Below are 21,138 nucleotides of genomic sequence, written 5' to 3'. Positions count from 1 at the left end.
GCTGGAGAGGGCTCTCTGCTGACCTCAAATGCAGAGGGATTCAGGGTGTCGGTTGGTGGGAAAAGTAAAGTCAGGAGGCAGCTGGGCAAAGCACAGCATCTTCCGGACCTTCACGGGGAGAGTGAGGGTCTGAGAACCCCCCAGCCTGGAGCCCATGGGCAGCTTGGTCCCTCCAGCCCCAGCTGTGGTGCAGCGTGATGTCCTGCCTCGACTTCAGGGCTTGAAGGGTTGAGGAGCCCATGCCCCACATCCAGTCACGGGTGAACCTCGTTTGCTGGAAGCCAGAGCTGCGTTTCTGAGTGAAAGAGATGGCAGAGTGCTTTGCTGCACGCAGTATCATTGAGAGGCACACTGGGGCCAACACATGATGAAGGGGAAGCCCAAATGGCCAAACCTCACTCGAAGCCCGAGAGTCACCTGCCTGGCTTCAACTCACATGTGCACTCGAGTGTGTAGGCAAAGCAAGCGACATAGGGTGGTCTTCAGGGCGTTGGGGTTCCTCCTCTGAACACCGACCAAAGCGGGTCCCATGGGGCTTGGGGCTGCTCGCTCAGGGCAGGATGCAGATGGCTCCAGGAGCTGGAGCAATGGCAGGGATGATGAAGGGGACAGCCCGAGATGGCCAAGGAGATGGGGTTTGTTTTCTCTAGAAAGCTGGAGACAGAGGGGACATGATAAGAGCCTCCCAAGATCTCCGAAACAACAGTGATCAATTGGTCTCGGGGTCTGCTGGAGTTGGACCAAGATGCAATCAACTTAATTTGCAAAGAGAAAGCTCAAAGGTTAGATATCAAGACAAACGATTCAGGCACTGTAGGAGGACAGTCAAGCCAGGGCCAGGTTACATGAAAGGTATTTTAAAACTGAGCTGGATGAGGCTGTGTGGGGAGTGGTCAGGTGCAGGCGTGGGGCTTGGAAGGACTTCAATCCCCTGAGCTTGACAGCCAGGCAGGGGACACGCAGCAGTGCCATGAGCCCAGGACATCCCTGTCCCCCATCCCTGGCTGTCCCCATTCCAGCAGCTCCATCTGTCTCCAAATTGGCTGGACAGGCTTGACCCAAACCATCCGTCCCTCCGTCACGGCAGAGCCTGGACCGTTCAACGTCCCCTCGGCAGCTCCTGCCCCGCAGTAGGACAGGGACAGGCGAGACCTCCCCAAGTCCTCCCTTGCCCTGTGGCACCACTCTGGAGGTGGCATTTCCAAGCCCAAGGGAGGGAAGCTTGGAGGCTTTCAGACACTTACAAGCCATTTTACGGGAATTTTCTAAGCCTTGTTTTGGGCTGGTGCCTTTTGGCATTTTAAAGAGAAAAAATTATGAGTGGGCTGAGGCTTATTAAAATCTGAAACTCGACCACTCCTGCAAAAACAACCCTGCTTGTTCCAGGCTGGCTTTTATGGTTGTTATATGTGTGTGATAAAAACTGGCTGGGGCTAGCGGCAGAGTGGTGTGGCTATTGCCATATCCCAAACCGCATGTTCACGGGTGTGTTACTGATTTGCTGAAGCTCTCTGACTTTGGAAAGGTTTAATTCAAACAGAGAGGGTGGGGAGCAGTGCTCATGTGGCGTTTTGATGGTTCTTTTCACATGAAGTTAGATCTCTGGTTAAATAAGAAGAATTAATCAAGATTAGTAAAAAGAAAAGCACTTTCCTCCCTTTTTGGAGGGTGGCTTTGAGGCTGCAGGGAGCACACGCATTCCATAGCCACTGGCTGCTGCAGGAAAACTCCCAAATCCTGTATCTCCCCGAGCCCACGCTCCTGCCCGCATCCTTTTGGTAGGTGCCTACTGTCTGCTGGTGACTAAGGAGGTTTATCTGCAGGGCTTTGCAATCAAAGGGCTGCGATAGGCAGGGTAGGATTAACCCCAGAAGGGGAGGAAAATCCCTCTCCGGCCTCCTGCCCCATACATCAAACGCAGCAGTCCCGCGGCTAATCTGCAGCACAGCCCAGCAGTTAATCATGGAGGAGCCGGACCCTTTGAGATGGAGGACACCCGAGATCTGGCTCCTCCACCCCCTGGCCGAGCTGGCACGGGACCCTCTATGCACCCCCTGGCTTGGCCCAGCCTTGCGTCTCCCACCGATGCCCATCACCCTCCTCTGGGCTGCTGTCCCGAGCTCTCCCATGCCAGACCTTGTTGGGGCTGGGTGTCCATTTGGCATCATTGTTCGTGCAAAGGGACCCTGCTGGGATGTTTTGTCCCGTGGCCGTGGGACAGGTAGGGGACAGGGTGGGGGACAAGGCTGTTCCCGCTGCCAGGCTTCCCATTCCGCCCGGCCGCGGGCAGGTCCAGCCCCTCGGCTGCCCCCCGAGCCCTCCTGCAGCCTCGGCCCGGCCTCGGCCCCAGCACTTCGGGGATCAGGTGCACGGTGGCCGGGGGACCAGGCGGGTCGTTAGCTCCATCTGTTGACAGGCAAAGACAGCAGCCAGCACCGGCGGAGGGCTGGGAGAGCTGCTGAGATGCGGTGCCGTGCCGTGCCGTGCCGTGCCGTGCGATGCAGGGCAGGACAGTGGAGGGATGCGGGGCAGGGCACTGTGGCGCTGAGGTGACTCCTCGGCTGGAGGCGGGAGCTTGGAGGGAGACTGAGAGGGAGGCTGCCACGTCCCCTTACCCTTCAACTGAGGTGGCTTGTGAGGCCACCCTGGGACCTGCCCTTCAGCCTCCTCTGCCTCACTTCATGGCCCTGTACATGGCTTCCTCCCATATGGTTTCAGTTCCATGGTCTAATGCTTATTGCTGATGATCCTTCTGAAGCTTTTCCCAATTACCACAAGAGACAGCAGCCTGCAGCACAAACGCCACAATCTATCGTGTTTATGAACTTGCCACCTGTATGGTTCCCCCTTCCTTTTGGACCAACCTGCATGTCCTGCTCCCCAGCCCTTGCTGAACACAACAACCAAGAGTGGCTATAACATCCAACGCAGGTGAGTGATCCCTCAACAAGCAGAGTAGTTTGATATTTGGAGAAAAGCTCAAGGGAGTTTTTATGGGGAAAGATCCTGGTTTTGCAGCCATAAGAGTTTCCTTAGGGGAGGAGATGGCCCTCCCTGCCCTGTCCACAAGCTGCCCCATGGGAGGCAGCTGGGCACAGATGCTCCACGCTGAGCTCTTGTAATCCATGGCCACCTCCAGTTTAGAGGGAAACACTCCTGGGACCTATATGGCAGCCAGGAGGGGAGTAACCAAACCAGCATCAGGGATTTGTGCTGCCACTCTGGCAGCTGCCATCTGGGCATGTTTTTGGGCAGCTGCTCAGTGATGGCCAAGTACCTGGAGAGCCAGTGAATCCCCTGCCTCCCTTGGTACATCATCCTGCCACCTCATCCTCGCCAGTCATGGCAAGGACCAGTGCTGGAGTGAGAGTGCTGTGTCAGGCAGGATGCGAATGGCTCCCAGGGTGCAGGCAGCACAGGTAGGTTGGGAGCAAGAGCATCCTGCATGTACATCCCCGCTTGGCTGGTGGCAGGAAGGCAGGATCCCTGGGGAGGGCTCTGCTTCGCCCTCTGTGTTGCCCACAGAGCAGCACCCATCCACGGGGTATTGCCAGACCCATAGGTGATGGGAGCTGAAGGCCAGGTGGGTAAGCGCAACCTGCCTGCACCTCTGTCTTGTGTCCTCGCTCATCTGCAGCAGGGAAAACTCAAAGGAGCAATGCGGTATGCACACGTTGCCCGTGCTGCAGGAATCTCCCAATCATAGGTGACCGTCACCAACCGGCACTTTGGCCAGCAGCAGCATCCCTGGGCAGGGATAACCCAAAACAGGCCACAGGGCCCAGCCAGGAGCGCTGGTTTGGGCCAAGCCCCAAGCAGAACCACTGGCCACAGTCCACATGTGCCACCCCCTGGACACTCGGCGTAAACGACTGGAAACCACCGGATCCCGTGGCAGAAACATCCAGGCCTGGCTGCCATTGGCGGGAAGCCAGATGTTTGGCACCCCTGGGACTCATGTCCCAGCACAGCGGGGCTCAAAGGGGTGCCAGGGCTCAGAGACAGATCCCTGGACAAGGGGTGCCGTGGGGTCACTTAACCACGTTGCTCCACAGTCCCGCCAGCCCTTGGTGCATCCTCCTAGCTGGGCTCTCACTGCTTTGGAGGGCTTTTGGTTCTCCCGTCCCTGAGGAGCACAGGGCACCACAGACAGCAACCAGGTTTAGGAGCCATTCCATTAAATTATCTCCAAATTTTTCACCATCAGGGTGTAGCTTGGGCCGGTGGCAGCTGGGATGTCTGTGGAGCTGAGATTTGGGGAAATGGACGGAAGGAATTGGTTCTCACCTGCCCCAAGAACAGAGAACACAGCAACAAAAAAATGCCTCTTTTAGGAACCCATTGAAAATGGAACTTTATGAAAATTTATTGCACATATAGATATTTGCATCTACACGTACACAAAGGCTATCGCTTCTGCAGAAGCGTCACTGTTTCACCTGGCACTGGTGCTGCGGGATGCTGGCTCTGGGAGCTGAGATGCTATCTCAGGGACTAGCAGGCAGTCCCAGCCAGAGCCAGGGCGTATCAACCCGTACTATGCTGAGGACACTTTGCAAACATCCTGACATGTTCCTGAGATTTATTTCTGGGACGGAGCCAGGCAGGAGGAGGCTTTTTGCAGGCAGCTGCCTGCCAGCAGAGCTTTCCCCGCCCCGGGCTAGCTGCTTTTCAAGCGAACCCTTTGTCCCCGCAGGTCAAATGCCTCCCTTTTGAAAGAGAGAAAGGGCTGGTTTTAATGTTTTTTGGATGAAAGGGACATCCCCCAGCTGAGAAAATCAGTGTTCCTTGTTTCCCCTGAGCTGGGCTCAGCCGGGCTGGCCGGGCGGCAGATGGCAGCAAAGCCGGGCTCAGGCTGCGCCTCCGCTCCCCGGGGCTGCCCAGCTCCCAGACCGAGCCTGGAAGAAGCCAGCAGCACCATTTCCTTCCAAACTGATTTTCCTTGCGGGGCGAGGGACTTTTTCTCCGGCATTGCTGTGCCCTGGCTCTTTTCCCAGCAGGAAAGGGGAAGCACACAGGCGAATTCAAGCCGGCTCTGGGCTGCTCCCTGTCCCCAGCCACCCCAAAGCCACCACTGTGACCTTGCCAGGGCTCCTCCGTGGGGCACTGTGACAGTCCAAACATCTCTCTCCCTGCCCCATCCTGAGGTTTTATCCCTCCCAGAAAGGATAAGTAATTCCCACTGCATCGAACAGTGGTTTCTGATCCCTCAAGAGAGAGCCCTGGGGACAGGGGAGAAGGGGAAAGCTTCCTCCCCCCCATCACCCCCCCCCCCCCCCCAAATAACATCTTCTGCTGGGGAAAAAAAAAAAAAAAAAAAAGCAAAGCACAAGGCTGTGAGAGTCGTGAACAGGTTTCTGGTGGGTTTTGCATTGCACCTGCCTTGATGGCTGGGAGCACTGCCGGAGCCCACTGGGATAGAGCTCTCCCTTGGCACCTGGCACCAGGGTGATGCCAGGAGGGGGCCGAGGACACCCCCTCCCCAGGGTGCTTAGAAGAGCCTGTTTACAGGGGCGAGTGGTTTTGTTGAGTCACGGGTCGGGACTGGCAAGTGTCCAGTGCTGCACCACCAGCCAGATGGAGGCTTGGGTCTGTGCCACCCTGAAAAAAACAGTAACCCCTGGCAGGGAGCTGGGAGCATCTCCACCAGCCTACCAGGCTCCTCTGACACCCCACTTGGATTAAAAATAAAATTAAAAATTAGGGAGAGAGCAACATCTGCTTTGCGAGCACGGAGCCCTTGCTGGTGGAGTGGCTCCTGCCAGGAGGGTGGGCACAGGGATGGGGTCAAGCTGTCCCTGGAGGCGTTGGGGGGACTGCAAAAGTGGGGACAGGCCCTGCTTCAGTGCTGTATGATTTTAGGAAGCCCAAGTGTGGCCACAGGGGCACACAAAGGCTGCTGCAAGCAAGGAGCAAGTCTATGAGCCTGCAAGTGACTCTACGCAAGAGGGATGGTGGTTGCAGCAGCCGAGGATGCTGGTGGGGCAGGACCTGCAGCCCCCAGTGCTGAGCCACCCCCAAACACCTCTTCTTTACTCCCCTGGCTCTCCTGTTGCTGGAAGCAGGAATGGGGGAATTTCTCCTAGGGGAGTCTAGGGCAAGGGAGGGAGCACCAGCATCAGCGTTGCTGGTCCCTGGAGGACTGGCCGTGCAGGGAAGCCTGCCATGGCTTCTTGGGCCTTCTTGGGCTGCACCAGCATCTGCTGTGGTGGGAAATTCTCCCTGTCAGAGGCAGCCCCCTCTCTCCCTCTCCAGCTCTGCCTTCTGGGGTGCTGACTTATCTGCAGCGCTGGGGTCCTGGGTGCCTGTGTGACCCCACCCAGCCTGGCTTGCCGGAGATGCAGCTAGGAGCTGGGTCTGCCCTCTCCTGATTGCACACATGGGTGCTGGAGCTTTTATCATGGGCAAAGCCCTGCTGGCTCACTCAGTCCCTTTGGCCGCTCCCGAGAGCCCTGCGCTCGGACCCTGGCTGTGCTATCTCCCCTCTTCATGTGAACCACACGACTTGCAGCCTGCCTATCTGAAAAGCAACGCCGAGCAGGACAGGGTCCTTGGCCTCTGCCCAAGGGAAAGTGCCATTTGCCGCTGCCTGGAGAACTGGTTCTTCCAGGGAAGGACAGATCCTGATTGCTCTTCTGCTGGTATTGTGGCCCCCTGAACACCAGTAGCTGCTCCTGGGACAGGTCCAGCCCAGGAGCCAGCTCCAAGCCCTGTCCTGTCCCTGGGAGTGGGATGAAGGGGCAGGATGTCCCTTGAACAGTCAGCAGACCTTCACAATGGGCTGAAAAGGGTTATGTAGTGTGTTAGACAATATTTAAATGTGAGCATCCAGCCTTACTGCAATTTCCCTGAGGGTTTTCCTGGTGTTTGGGCTATCACACAACCAAGTAGGTCACTAGATGGGTTGTATCAAGTTGTATTGCTGGGAAAAGCTTCTGAAACTTGGGGAAGCTCCACGGAAACATCTTCCACTGCCCTGTGAAAAGACGGTGCCATCCCAAATAGTTCCCAAAGAGCTGATGGAGCCTCTGCATCCATCACCGGATCCTCTGCTTGGAAAGGGGACAACATGGAAATGTTTAGTCCCCCAGGGAGCATGGGGAGGGGGAGACAGGCAGGAGAGCCCTGGGAAGAGGTATCCGTGTTTGTCTGAAGATCAAACAGACGAGGTGCCCGGGTGCTCCGTGGTCGGCGTGAGCACCAGCGGCTCGATGTCTCGGCCTCTGCCAATATTATCAGCAATCGTAACGTTCTGTCACTCACCATGTGCAGAAAGGCAGGAGGTGCCTTAATGAGCGTCACTAAAGTAAATTATTAAATTACCAGCTAAGGCAGTACAGCTGCAGAAATGACCAGCGCTGACACAGGAATTGCAGCGCTGTGCGGAGCAGGATGGCTCGTGCCTGTGAGAGGGAGCGTGCTGGGCAAAACCGCCTCGGGACCTGCCGGGAAGAGGAACGGGGGAGCTGGTGATCTGGCAGGCGCAGGAGGGGAGGGATGTGTGTGCAGGGACTGATGCTGCCCTGGGTTTTCCCCTCTCTGGTGGCCCCATCCCATCAGGCAGGAGAGAAAGTCAAAATTAGCCTCTAATGGGGGTTTTGTCCTTCTCTTATGTTGGACTGGGGAGGTCTCGTGCCCCACCAGCGTTAACTGTCCCCAGCTGCTCTGCAGATCCCGGCTGCTGTCCTGCTCCAGGCTCCAGGCCACCGTCATGTGCTCCTCCCCACTCCGATAAACTCCAGAGATGTTTTGGTTTGGCACGAGCTTTAGTTTTGCATCTTTAGGAGAAGAATTACAAAATAATAAGATAAGGCTGTAGACTGAAAGCAAGCTCAAAAAAAACCTATTTCAAGTGTAAAGAGGTCTCTCGGGCCCAGCAGACTCGTGGGGCGATCGTGGTTTAGGACATAAATTGCTGCCAAGGGTTTCTGGAGAGCTGGAAAGCCCCCAGTGCTGCCTTGGGGTGGTCCTGTGCTGACCTTGTGCTGGTTCTGCTGAAACAGAGGCAGGATTTTGCTGTGGGAGCAGGAGCTTTGAAGAAACTTGCAGGGGTGGAGAGGGGCAATGTGTGTTTTCCCCCTGTTGGGTTTTTTTTTCTGAGGATGGAGAGGACCTGAAAGGTGTCTCCCTCTGAAGAGGATGAGGTCTGGCTCCTGTTGTTTCCACTCTGAAGTCCTGGCCCTGCTTGTTGTTGGATAAAAATGTGTTTGGGAACAAACTGGGTTAGCTGAGAAGCATGAAAATCGAACAGACTGAAACACAGGTGAGAAATCCTGGCTCTGACTGCACACAGCTTCACCTTGCTTTTGTTGTGCTCATGATTTAACATCAAAGTCTAACAACCAGCCTGGCAGGAGGTCAGACTTCCTTATAGGTCAGCACCATCCCTCTTGCTGGATGAGGGAAAGATCTTGAATCACCGCACAATCGGGCAGCCAAAATATAACAAAGTCCACCTGCAAATTCTGCATTTCTGGCCTGAGATCCTTTTCACCCAGCGTGGCTGGAGCTGGTCAGTACTTGTCACCACTGCAACAACCTCCATCAACTAACGTCATCAGGACTTCTTCATTTGCTTGATATAATTGATATTGCTTGATATAATCGTAAAAATGAATGCATCAATGCAGAGCATAGCCACTGCATCCCCAGCCTTGCAATTAAACTTCCCATCCCACATTAATTTCCACTGACAGCGTTGGAGGCAGAGGATGTCTCGAGTCCCTGAGGTGGGTCTCTTTTTCTCTTGTTGCTCACTTGGCTGTTCAGAACCTCAGGAGCTCGTTGGGAAGTACAGGGGTAGAACAGGCAAGAATAAAGTCATAAAATACAGTCTCTTGAGCCTGGACTCCTGGTCCCTGACCTGAACTAGCTCTCCGTGGGCGGTGGATTCAGGATCCTCTTGGATACTTTGCAGCAGCCTGTCCACGAGCATCCCATAGTCTTGCTTGCCCCCTGAAGCTGGGAAACACACATGCTATATTCTGGGGTTAATCAGAGATACTTCAGTTGATGCCTTTGCAGCTGCTGATCTCGATGAGCCTTTCCTACAGCAATAGCTTCAGGCTGACTTTTTAAAACCACTGACGGCCAACTCCTTTCCATCGCTCCCGTCTCCAGGACCAGCTGAGGTTCTCCAGCCCTCCTGAGGGCCACTACAGAGCCAGAGAGCTCCCTACCACCTTCCAAGCACTATGGCATTATCTGACATCCCCAGACCAGGTCTCCACCGGGAGGGGAGCGGGAGGTACGGGGCGGGGGGTTCCCCTTGCCCAGGCCAATCTCACTCTGCCGTCCCCAGACCCAAAACCCGCTGGCTGCTCTGGCTGAAGAAGAAGGCTGACACGGACGCCGCACGTCTGCCCCTCCACAACTCATTCCCATCCCCGATGACCTTCCTGGGGACAAAACACAAACATGAGCCCTTTTAGCTGCCATGTTTGTATACACAGGCCTGCTGCTGACACAGATCTCTTAATCCCCCCGCCTGTGTCCCACGGACCGTGCTTGTACAACAGTGGCCACGGCTGGGTGCTGGCACTGCACTTTACTGAAGCCCTTTTACCTCTGACTCGCTGATCAGCTGCTGACGGGGTGTTATCGGGAGGCTGCGGCGAGCTCGGTGGTGGTGCCAACGTCCTGGCTAAGGGGACTGTCCCCAGCTTGACTTGGTGGCACCAGGACAGGCTGGCGGTGGGGGGGGAGGACTAATGCGTGCTGGTCTATGGTCTGGCATTGCTTTGCTTGCAGTTTATCATCTCTCCCACTTTGTGGGCCTTCAGCTTGGAGGTGGAGGTGGCTCAGCCCACGATTCAGCAGGCTGATGTTTCCTTTGCACCAGCAAAATATTTGGGAAAGCAAACACAAAGCTGGCAAGGCTGGGTGGGAGTTACAGCCAGAGAGCCCGGCTCACTGCAGGACACAAGTGGAGAGGAGGGGATGCTCGGAGCAGGATAGAGCCATGGCCGCCCCCTGCACCCAGGGTGCTGGGTGCAGTGGGACAGTGGTGCTGGCTGGAGGGAGTGTCTGTGCGGGATGGAGATCTCCCCAAGAGACAGTGTGCAGAGGAAAGCCAGGAAAACCAGCTCAGCACGGAAATCTCCCCACAATGGGAGCAGGGACGGGAGCAGTGCGTGGTGGAGGAAGATCCTCATCACCCCTGGAGTGCGACAGCACATCCCTGCAGTTAAAGGAAGGTCATTTGGTCACACCTGGGGGTCAGGCAGGGCCAGGTATGGAGCTGCCCCCGCTTTGGCCCCTTTGTTCATGTGCACGATGCAGCTCTTGCTCACAGAGAGATGCCCTGTACCCTCCCGGAATCCTTTGTCACCTGCGGCGTGACGGCTGGTGCTCGGGGCAGGCAGCCTGGCTGGGCTGGGGAGGCAGCGGGTGTGCGGAGACCCTCTGCTGCGGGTGATGGGAGGAGACCTGAACGTCGTGCGGGAGAGCCAGCCAGGCAGCTCGGCCTCCACCCTTCAGGACTGGCTCCCTCAATGGGGTTTCCTGCCCAGTTCCCCCTCCTCTGGTACCCCCGTGATGCCCACCAGAGCCCGGGCTGCTGGGTGCTTGTGCCTGGTGCCAGAGTCGATGTGGCTGCAAAAGTGGGAAGGAGAGCATTGTGGTAGGATGCCCGGTGCCCCAGGAAGTTGCGGGGGGAGCAAAAGTCTGAGCTCTTGCACACAAAATAAGAAGCTTTCAACTTTTCTTCTCACCATTTCTCTGTTCCCTAGCTATCCAAGGAGGACAGCAGCACTCATCGGATCCATACCTATCAGTGCAGCACACAGATTCTAGCGTGCTGCTGGCCAGAGAAATACCCGGCAGCGATGTAATTGTGCTGTGGGTCAGGGTAAGATTTGAATGGCAAAGCCCAGGGCTTTGCTTTGATTTCAGAGGGGTAAGACAATATTTAAAGAACTGCCAGCCACTGAAAGGAGCAGGAGTCCCATGGGAAAAGAGAGAATTTGCGGCTGTGGATGGCTGATGGTTTTGTTGTGAATGTACAACCTGCAAAGGGAGTGAATGAAGCTTCTGGGAGCTGCCTCTGATTTAGTATTTCATAACTTTAATGGTTGACTCCGAGCCTTTTGGCTGTTAATTATCCTTAGGTGCTTAGAGGAAAATACCCCAGCAATTCCATCCGTAAATCTTATTGATTCTCACCTTGAGTCTTTGGGAGCTTTTAGGGCACCTGCACAAGCTGCCACCACTTGAATTAATTGAGCTCTGTAGAGCAGCTGCTGGCTGCTGCCTCCCTGCACATTAGGCACGAGGCAGAAAGATGTATGTCACCGGACAGCTCTGGCGCAAGGTGCTGATGGCAGAGAAACGTGGGCTCCCGGGACTCGCAGCACATTGCCAGCACACATCGCTTCTCCGTGGGAATGGCACATCCCCAGCTGGGCTGAGCCAGGGGCTTCCAGGGCTGCTGTGGGCAGCCCGGGACCTGGGAAGGATGCAGGACGTCTCATCTGAAGCACAGAGAGCTTAAGGCATTTTGAAGATGGATGCTAGAGCATTTATACCTCATTTCTCTTTGTAGAAGTGTCTGAAATGTTTTTGCTGAAATTTCTGATGGTAGAGGGGTGGCATGGAGGGTAAATATCCATCAAAGAAAGTATCAGCCTCGGTGGGCAACTTATGCCATGTTTACATGAGCACCTGGAAACCGAAATGACTTAGGGGACATGTTAAGCCATCTTGGGCTAATATATCTACAGCAAAATATACAAGGTGGGAAATTCTCGTCTAGAGGATGAATTGCTTTCTACAGCCAATGCCATCAATAACTATGAAATGGGGGTGTTTTCAGAATTTTTCTTGAGTAGACAAGGTTATTTATTTGCTTTGGGACGGTCCTACAAGAACTGTGGCTTTTGGATAAAAAACTTGTGACGATAAAAGCAGTTACGTATCATTGGATATTCCCCCCTCCAATCCATTTATTAAAAACATGCAAAAACTGCATAGCAGGCTTCAGATTTTTAATTATGGGCTATTTACTTTCATTTAAATCTAACTTTTTTACACCAGGCAAATCCATGCAACACACTCTGGACACAAACACCTTTGCAGCACCACTTCCCGGTGGGCACAAAATGGGTGGGAGCGGCGAGGAGCCAGCGGCTCCGCAGAGCTGACGGGAGCTGGTTTCTACCCCACGCGTGGCATGAGTGGCCTCAGCAGCACGGTGCCCGTGGCTGGGCTGCAACATCAAACCGCCAAGCCCGAGCCCGAACCCCTGGGCCGTGGAGTCCTGTTAAGCAGAAGCACTCTTTAATGGGGATGTAATGGAACTCGTTAGCGTCTGCTGTTTTATTACGTGGGTTGAAAATTACTTACTAGTGTGAATATATCCACTCTTCACGCTGATCGTTCATATGCTTTGCTAAAAGGGTCCAAGCGCATTTGTCTCAGAGCCAGGGAGTATCTTCCATCTCTCCAGATCACACGACTGCAGATAGAAAAAGCCTACGGGACTGTCGGTGAGCACTCGGTGTGCTCCTGGCAGGAGAAGCGGAGAGTTTGCTGCTCTGGCAGCATGTGGTGCTTTCGTGCATGGCCCCTCTCCCCAGAGCAGGGGTGTGAGTTCTGGGTTAAAAACCCTGAGCAAGGAGAGGTTAAAAGTGGGGTTAAGCAAGGAGATGTTGCAGGAGGTCTCTCTGGCAGAAACTCGAAGGAACGGGCGCTTTCTTCTGGTTCTGAGCTAAAGTGGGTTGAAATGCCGATACTTGGGGTAGAGGAATAAAAAAGTTGGGGTATTATTGTAAAAATACTTGAGTGTTTTGTGATGGCCACAGCGTGCCACTCGTGGGTGTCTGCTGGGCTTGGGAGGTACCTGCCATGGCAGGGTGACGGGGGCTTGCTGGCAGCCTGCCCTCGGCCCCACTCACTGCTGGGGCTGCAAACCGGCACTGGCATTTGGGCTTCCCCCCAGTGTGGGACAGAACCTGATCCAGACTGAAATGGTTGGGTTAGAGTTTCCTGATGAGGATCCTGATAGGGCAAGATGGATATTTTTCAATGGGAAACTGTCAGGTTTTCTGAAATTGAAAATTCCCAGTTAGATCTTAGGGTTGTAACTGGTGGCCCTGAGACCTGGGAACGGTTCTGCACCAGTGTGATCTTTCTCTTACAGGAATGAGCTCTGGGTGCCCTTTGAAAAGCTTTTCCCCCGTGGATCCCAGAGGCAGCCGTGCGGTTTGGTCGGTCACGCTGCGTTTGCAGGTCCCTCGGGAGCAGGACTGCTGTCACAGCTCTCAGGGGCAGTTTGCTGGAGGGCTGCACTGCAGGGCTGCCCAGCCTTGAGCGCGTCGTCCCTGACAACGTTCCTGCCTGCCAGGATTCATGGAGCAGTGATGACTACATAAATAAGTCAAAGCGTATGACTCAGGATAGGAAGTTTGGGCTTTTCTTGGCAAAATCTCCTTTCTCTTTTGCAAAGCGTTAGAGGTGCCCGAGCCTTAATATTCTACCGTTCGTGAATAAAGCTTGGGCTTGCATCTACTCACCTCACCAGGGAACAGTGTGACCTGTACTGGCCGGCAGTGAGCCAGCTGGTCCAAAGGAGCTGGGGAATGAGAAGATTCCCTTTGGAAGCACGCTCCTAGTCTGAGCCGACTGTGAAGTCCGCACAGCTCCCTGATACGGGGAAAAGAGATGTGACCAAGAGGACACTGCAGCCACTGATGGGCATTCGGTCCTCGGGACCAGGCTAGAGCTAAAGTAAAACGGCAGGCACCACGTGTCGTGGTGATCCCCTGTCCCCAGTGCCTGCCAGGCTCTGCCGCTTGCTGATGTAGCTGCTGTCATTGTAAGACCTGTATTGCCTAGCTGGGCTCAGCTCTGGTTTTCACATTGCTGCTGGAGGGAATGAGAGTAGAAAAGATATTTCTTTTTTCTTCTTTTTTTTTTTTTTTAATGTTAGTTATTTACAAACACAACTTAGGAGAAAAATACTCCAGGTTTGGCCACAAATGCCCCAGAGGTATTGATACCTCCTTAAATACCAGTCAGTTCAGAAACTGTTATCACAAAGTTGTTTGTTTAAAGTACATTAGCTAAAAGATTAAGTGTATTGGTAGCTCCGTGTAAACCGTCAGCCACCCTGCTGGCTTAGCAGCATCCTGCTCTGGGATTTATGAGGACTAGGCGGAAAATGCATTGGGCTGAAGGAGAACAGCTCAACCTGTTCCACTTGGATGTGGACTAACGTGGTGCTTGTGTGAATAGAGACAAAATTAGGCAAGTGGAACCTGAGAAAGGGGCTGAGCCACCATCCAAACAGGATGGTGGAGCTAAGGGGTATATCAGTCACCCTGGCTGCATTGTGCTCCCCCCACACACCCTGAGCTCCAGGCCACTGAATTAAAGCTGTTCCCAAAGGGAGGGTTGGGACCCCAGGTGAGGTCGCCAGCCTGGCAGAAATGAAACTGGGGATATCCAGGGCCAGGAGAGACCCAGAGATGCTCAAAGAGGTTAACAGCCACCATGACAGGATCTTTAAACCTTCAGGCCAGTGTCAAAGCAACCGGGCGTCTGTGATAAATATGCAAGCCTGGCTTCAGTCAGGGAGAAATAAGCAAACTGTTGTACAGGAGCCGGGGAGGTGGGGAGCTCCTGCCCAAATCACTGCTCAGCAGCGGAGTTACCCTGGGGACTGCTTCCTCGGAGCCTTCGTGGGGCCAGCATAGGGCTGGGAGGCAGCACCCGGAGCCGCTTGGCGTGGCGCGGTCAGGCACCGAGACACATCTGGGGCGAGGGATGAGGGGGAGAGGCAGGCTTGGGGATGACGGTTAGGTGCTTTTGTTGCATTTGTGGAAAGCAGAGCTGGATTTGTTCCCGGTGGATTGTACTGCAGAAATGTGGTGACTTCTTAACTGCTTCTCAGCAAGTCCCCCGAGCTGAGGAGCAGAACATCCCAGTGCCATAGACACTGGGCAGAGCTGGGGAAGGTGGGTCCAGCAGAGGTGAGGACACCAAGGGAGGAGTGGGGCGCGTGGAGCTTGCTAGACACGGCTGGTGTGTTTACATCAGCTGGAGTTGGTGCACACTCAGCTTCCCTTCACGTGAAGGGTGGGTGTTTGAGAGCTGACCAGCCAAGGCGATTTGTCCCTGTGGCTGATGCAGAAAGGTTGCACGGACGCTTCCTTTCTCCCCCCCTCACCCACGCATTTATTTTCTAATACTTCAAACTCTGCCGAGGTTTGGCCTTGCTGGCCACCGAGGAGGCTGAGACTCGCCCAGCTCCCTCCCGCCTGGAGCCACTTTGGCTCTCAGCCACCGCAGGCTCCTTCCCGCTCACGTGGCAGGCAGAGCAGCATCCCAAAGGGACCAGGCAGCAGGAACACTGCGCCCCAGCTGGGGGACAGGGCAGGGACCCCGCTGGGCTGCACGTCCCCTGGCCACAGCCGCCTTCCTCCACCAGCGATGGGCTGCAGTCCCCACCTGGGGACCTGCTCCTAGAGAGGGTAAAGGTGCCAGCCTGGCTGGCGGGGAAGGTGGCCCGAGTCGACGGGAGTTGAGCAGCCCCCGAGCCCTGCGTGCGATGAGCGTAGTGACCCCCCAGCAAATACGGGACTGGGCGGTATGGAGTACAGGACGCAGCTCGTGGTACTGCAACTCAGGCATCAGCGCATCCCCGCTGGGTACTGAGACAGACAGCCAGGCCAGTGGCCGGCTCTTCGGGAGTCAAAATCAACTTACACAAACTTCCTTTTAGGATTTCACTGGCCAGATTCTTAAATGTATTTGGGGCGTGGTGCACGGTGGTGATCCCCGAGGCTGCAGCACACGAGGGTGCTCTCTGAGCCAAGAGGCTGCGTACCAAGGGACACAGAGATGGTCTCAGCGGAGCATCCCTGATAGCCTGAGACTCCCTCTGCAGATCCGCCAGACCCTTGACGCTGTTGCCCTCCCGAACGGGGTGCTGAGCTCATGTTTGTCTCTTCTTTCCTTCTAACAGCTCCGCTGTGAAACCAACTTTTCACCCTCCTCCACGCACCGTCAGCTGGGAGCTACGTCTTCAGTGCCTTGTCACGCTGCGGGGTCTCCTGCGCAGACGTCTCACCGGGGCTACAGGACACCCTGGAGCTTCCAGATGAACCTTTCTGGGGAGAAACGGGGTGCTCCGTTATCCCCGGCCGTGGGTACCCGAGAGCATCCCGGTGCCTCGGCTCCGGGTTGACGCGTGGAACACCACCCCGGCGACAGGCGTTGCTCCCCGGTTCACATCCGGCTGGAGGTGCCTCACGGCAACCCACCCACCCCCGCTTCTGCAGCAGTGCGTCGCTGAGGGTTCGGGGGGCTCCGGGGCTCCCCGGTGCGGAACGCACCGGGGAGCCCCGGAGCCCCCCGAACCGCCACCGGAACCCCGAGCCGGAGCAGGGCTTCTCCCAGCCGGCAGGACCGGGATGAAGCCCGGCGGCAGGGCTTACCCCCACCGCGGAGACTCGGGGAACGACCCGGTACCCCCACCCCGCCCCACCCGTTACGGCCCCTTTAAGTGCCCCCCCCCCCACACCCCACACCCCCCCCGCGGCCGGGCGTTGCATCAGGCACGTGCGCGCCGCCGGCCGGCCCGCGGGGGCGCGCCCTGCCCCTCCCCTCGCCGGCGGCGCGCTCGAGCCGGCGCGGCGCGCGCCCCCGCGGCAGTCGCGTGGTCTCCGCGCGTCTCCATATTGCGGCGGCGGTAGGGGGGGGAGGGGGGGGCCGGGCAGCGCGACGGGGCTCGGGGGCGCCGCGTGCGAGGGGAGTTCCCCGGCGGGGCGGGGGCGCGCAGATGGCGACGCAGGTGGAGGCGCTGCTGCCCGGCGCCCCGCTGCTCCCCGCCGAGGAGCGCGCCCTGGTGCTGAAGCCGCCGCAGGACGGCGGCCGGGAGAAGGGCGAGCCGCCCATGGGCCCCGACGGCGGTCCCGCGGCGCTGCGGCCGCCCAGCGCCAAGCAGCAGAAGGAGGAGAGCAATAACCAGGAGAAGGAGAGCCTCCTGAGGGCGGGAGGCGAGGCGGAGGACGGCGGCGAGGCGGGCGGCGCGGGGCGCCGGGAGTTCATCGAGGCCCCGCCGCCCAAGGTGAACCCCTGGACGAAGAACGCCCCCGCCGCCACGCCGGCGGTGAACGGACAGTCGCCTCCAGGTGGGTGCCCGGGGGGGGGTGGGGGTTGGAGAGAGGTTGGGGCGGGGGGGGGGGCCGCGCAGGACGCGGGGGGAAGGTTGCTTGCGCCGCCGACCGCGCCCCGGCCGGCCGCGCCATGCGGCACGGCGTGGGGACGGCGCCGCGCCTGAGGCCTGCCGGGGAGCGGGGCTGCGGCCGGCGTGAGGGGAGCGCGGCGTGGGGGGGGTGGCGGCGGTGTGTGTGTGAGAGGGGGGCGCTGGAAGTAGGAAGCGGCGGCGCCGTCCGTGGCCATGAGGCGGTGAGCGCGTGTGCGGGGGAGGGGAGCGCGGCCCGGCCCGGGCAGCGGCCATGAGGCGGCGGCGGGGGAGGGGGGGGGGAGGCGGGGGACGCTGAGGGCCCGGTGGTTGCGAGGCGGGCTCGAGCGCGAGGCGGCCGAAAGCGCAAGGCCGCGGCGCGAGGCGGCCGAAGGCACTCGGCGGTCGGGCCCCGGCGGCGGGCACGCGGCGCTCGCCCCGCTGAGAGCGGCCCCCCCCCCCCCCCCCCAGCTCCCAGCATTCCGCCGCAGCGCAGCGCAGGCAACGTGGTCGCTTCCCCGGGCGCCGCCAGCGTGCGGCTTCCCCCGGGAGCGCGGCCCGGCCCTTGCCGCTCTCCGCCACCGCCCCCCCGGGGGCCCTTCCCCGGCCGCGGCCTAGCGCTGCCCCACGTGTGCGGCGGCGGCTCACCCGGCGTGCAGGCCGCGCCGCCTTTCTCTGCCGACTCATGGCGGCGGGGCCGGGGGCTGCGGCGGCGGCCGAGCGCGGCTGTGCCCCTGCACGCTTGCAGCCGTGAATAGAGGTTGTCAGCGGTGAAGAGTGCGCGGCTGGGGAGGGGGGGTGTCCCCAAAATGGAGTCGCGTGGGGAAGCGAAGGGGCAGCCTCCAGCGGTGGCGATGGGGTGACGCTGTCCAAATCGTGTTTGTAACCCGTTGCTGTCGTCAGCAAAAGCTAAAATTGCAGAACACCATTTCCTCTGAAGTCGGGATAGGTGCTGCTCTTACCAGGAGGCCATCTCTCATACCTGCTTCAAGGGAATCAGTACTAAGAGGAAAGCATAGAAGCTTTCACTAAGCGTCTTGTTTGGGAAAGACTTTATAATTTTTCTGACCAGCTTCTGTTAACTCTAATTGCACTGCCAGATATGACATCAGATTCCCAATTACTGTATGTGCTGCTGTTTTGTAAGAACTGTTACTGCCTAGTGTGATGATTCATCAGAAGCATTGATCTTTGAAAGATGGACAGCTCTGCAATTTCCACCTGGAAAGCTGTCATCTTAGTGGGGAGTATGGACAAGCTAATTGTGCTAGGTAAAAGTGCGTGTCCACATTGTTTGGTGGTTTGTCATTGTGTGCACCAACATAAGCAAACCTTAACAAAATCCAGGGCAGCGTTGCTGTCCGCATTCGCCTCTTGTGGTATGACATAAAACCGGTCACATCGTTCCTTTGTGCGAAAGCTGCGCTCCATCCTGCTGCCTTCTTGAGTAACAGTCCCTAGAAATAAAACCAAAAGATGCAAAACTGCAAGATTGAACGTTCCTGTTTGAGGCTCGTGTCTAAGGCGCATCCAGATTCGTTACCAGGCCCATCGCAAAGGTGGGTGACTCATCAAACTGAGCAGACACGAGGCCGTATGCCCAATGCAAGGAGGGGGCCCTTGCAAATCCTGAGATGATTTTTTGAGGGACAATGTGTCGGTAGCATGTCCACCCTATGGTACGGTAAGGGACTAATGCTGCAACAGTCGGAATTTTCTTGGGCTTGGCACAATTGTGCCTGTATTCCTGAAGGTGTTTAAGTAGTGGAATTGGTTAGTGGTGCGTTTGGGGATGCTTGGCAGCGGCGACTGGTTCCTGCAGTGCCCCAGACACTGCCGCTTGGCTATTCTCTCTTGGGGCATTGTTTCTTTTGCTGCCTGTTCGTTAGCAGAAGAGAAAACGTGTAAAATAAACACGGCTGGCGAGCTCCCACGAGAGGCAGGCTGGCAGCTGACCTTGCCTGGCGGCCCTTCGCACAAGTACCCTCTCGTAGAGTTTGCAGGCTCCTGTTGTGTCTTCTTTGCTTTGGGTGGAGGATTTCTCTTGGCAGACGCTTACCAAAAAAATATCTGGAGTGTGAGTTTGTGCAAAAGACGGTGCTGGTGAGGTGAGTTGTGTTGCGGTAACCTGCAGGAGATCACCTAAAGAAAGTGACTCCTTTGTACGCTTGAAGCAGACTGAGAGCTTTTAGATTCTGGGAAGTCACTGCTAGATGTTTTGGGGGTTTCAACAGAGCTTAGAAAACCATGGCTCATGATCCAGCAGTGCTCCCAGAGCAGTGCTTGTGTGCTGGAGATATTAAATGTTTCCAGCCCTGATCGCGCCGGAGGTAGTGAGGACACTGAGGAGCCTGGTGAGGACAGCTCTGTAAAGATAAAGGGATCCCTCTATGACTTGTTCTACAGGCTTTGAAAGCCCTGATTTTGTTATAATGATTATATTAATTATAGACCCGTAGAGCAGATTTAATGGACAAGACCTGCTCCTTAGGTGTTCACCCATTCTGTAATGGTCTGTTTGAATTAGTACTTATAAAAGTAAAGGCATTGAGCTCTGGCCCAGAGAAAACAGAGCTACCCTCAAGATCTTTGTGAGTTTCTGCTGTGTCTGTCAGAATATGGATAGGGAAGAGCTTCACAAATTCACCTCCGCTTGTTTTGAACTGACTTGCTGCAGCTGGAATGTTGAATGCATCGGGGGACTGATGGAGGCATTGAAGAACAGCGTCCTTTTTTGACGGATTAGGATTTATCTTCAGAAGTTGATGTCTTGCCTCCTGCTGCAGCATTTTTATGCTCAAGGTTGACAGTGAGGTTTGCAATAGGATGTTTGAGTAAATGTTTCTGCTTTTTCAGGAGGGAGGACTATTGAAGCAAAGCCTCTCCTTCTTAACCCCTCCTCCCAAAAGCACGACGGCATGGCAGTAAGTGGAGCAACCATTAGATCTAATTAGACAACAGTGATACTGCTGATGCTATAAGCAGAGGCTGAGGCTCAGCTGAAGTGGCACACCAGAAGATTTTCCTGGTGTCTTGACGAGATGCGTGTTAGGTTTCCATTCATGTGTATTTCAGTCAGGGTACAAGAGAGCAGAGGGGATCCTTTGAGTCCTGGGATAATACATGCTCCTGTCCTACGTGGTAAGTCTCGTACTTGACGCTGCTTACTGCTTGTGAGGGATGCTGGTGGAGCTGGTAATGATGCCTCATTTTTACTCTCTGATGATCTAGTAACAAGGGCTGTGTGACTGTCCTCTCATTATTATACATTCTCTTCTTATCATGTAAATAAATGCAGCCAGCAGACTGACTGGCGAAGGCATGATGGTAGTGTGTGTGTGTGTGTCTGCAGTAGCGAAGGAAGCATTTTCTGGCAAAAACAGCTTTGCACTTTTGGCTAGAAAACAAATTCAAACTAATTTTTCAAATTCTTGTATAGAGGAGGAGTGTGGCTTGCAGTTAAGACAACTCGACCTTCTGGAACATGCTGTACTCCTCCGCTGTGCCCTGCACCGGGGTTGGTGCTGATGTAAGCATTGGTGCAGACAGGTGTTAACAGCACCCCGTTTTGAAAACCTGCTGGATTTATTTCAAGAAATGTTGCATCAAGACACTTGGCACTTCTTAATTTTTAAAGCCATTTACATCTTGGAAGTAAGAACACGCAGGTTTTAACGACTGCTGCTGCAATTGCCGAGCTTTGCCCATGCTAACTATTATGCCAGTTTTCATTCTGGTTGCAAACACTCAGCAAGGAGAAAGCAGTGTATTTCCTAGTGGAGATGCAGGAGGTGTTTTAATTTCTCGAGTAGAGTTTCTTGCTTGCCGTTTGGCAGATGTGCTGGGAGGATAAGCAGTACTTTCCAGAAGGCACACCTTAGTTGCCAGCAGCAAGCACCAGAGGTTAGCTGACTATTGTTCAGAGAGAGCGCGTGTTGCTCTATGCCAGAGCA

General features: G+C 56.0%; 2 protein-coding genes across 4 annotated transcripts in view; both read left to right on the top strand.

Annotated features, from left to right (window-relative positions):
- Nucleotides 1-21,138, top strand: part of GALNT10 (polypeptide N-acetylgalactosaminyltransferase 10) — a 271,077-nt gene that overhangs the window by 145,587 nt on the left and 104,352 nt on the right. The window lies entirely within an intron of this gene.
- LARP1 (La ribonucleoprotein 1, translational regulator) overlaps nucleotides 16,710-21,138 on the top strand; it is a 42,521-nt gene continuing 38,092 nt past the window's right edge. The window contains exon 1 of one of the 3 annotated variants that reach the window (XM_075766636.1): nucleotides 16,710-17,132. In XM_075766636.1, coding sequence (XP_075622751.1) covers nucleotides 16,781-17,132 — 352 coding nt within the window. In that variant the 5' untranslated portion in view covers nucleotides 16,710-16,780. The remainder of the gene's footprint in view (nucleotides 17,133-21,138) is intronic. The other 2 variants (XM_075766634.1, XM_075766633.1) reach the window with 2 other exon arrangements.

Source organism: Balearica regulorum, chromosome 14, assembly GCF_011004875.1.
Source record: "Balearica regulorum gibbericeps isolate bBalReg1 chromosome 14, bBalReg1.pri, whole genome shotgun sequence".
Classification (NCBI taxonomy): domain Eukaryota; kingdom Metazoa; phylum Chordata; class Aves; order Gruiformes; family Gruidae; genus Balearica; species Balearica regulorum.
This window is presented reverse-complemented; position numbering and strand designations above follow the sequence as displayed.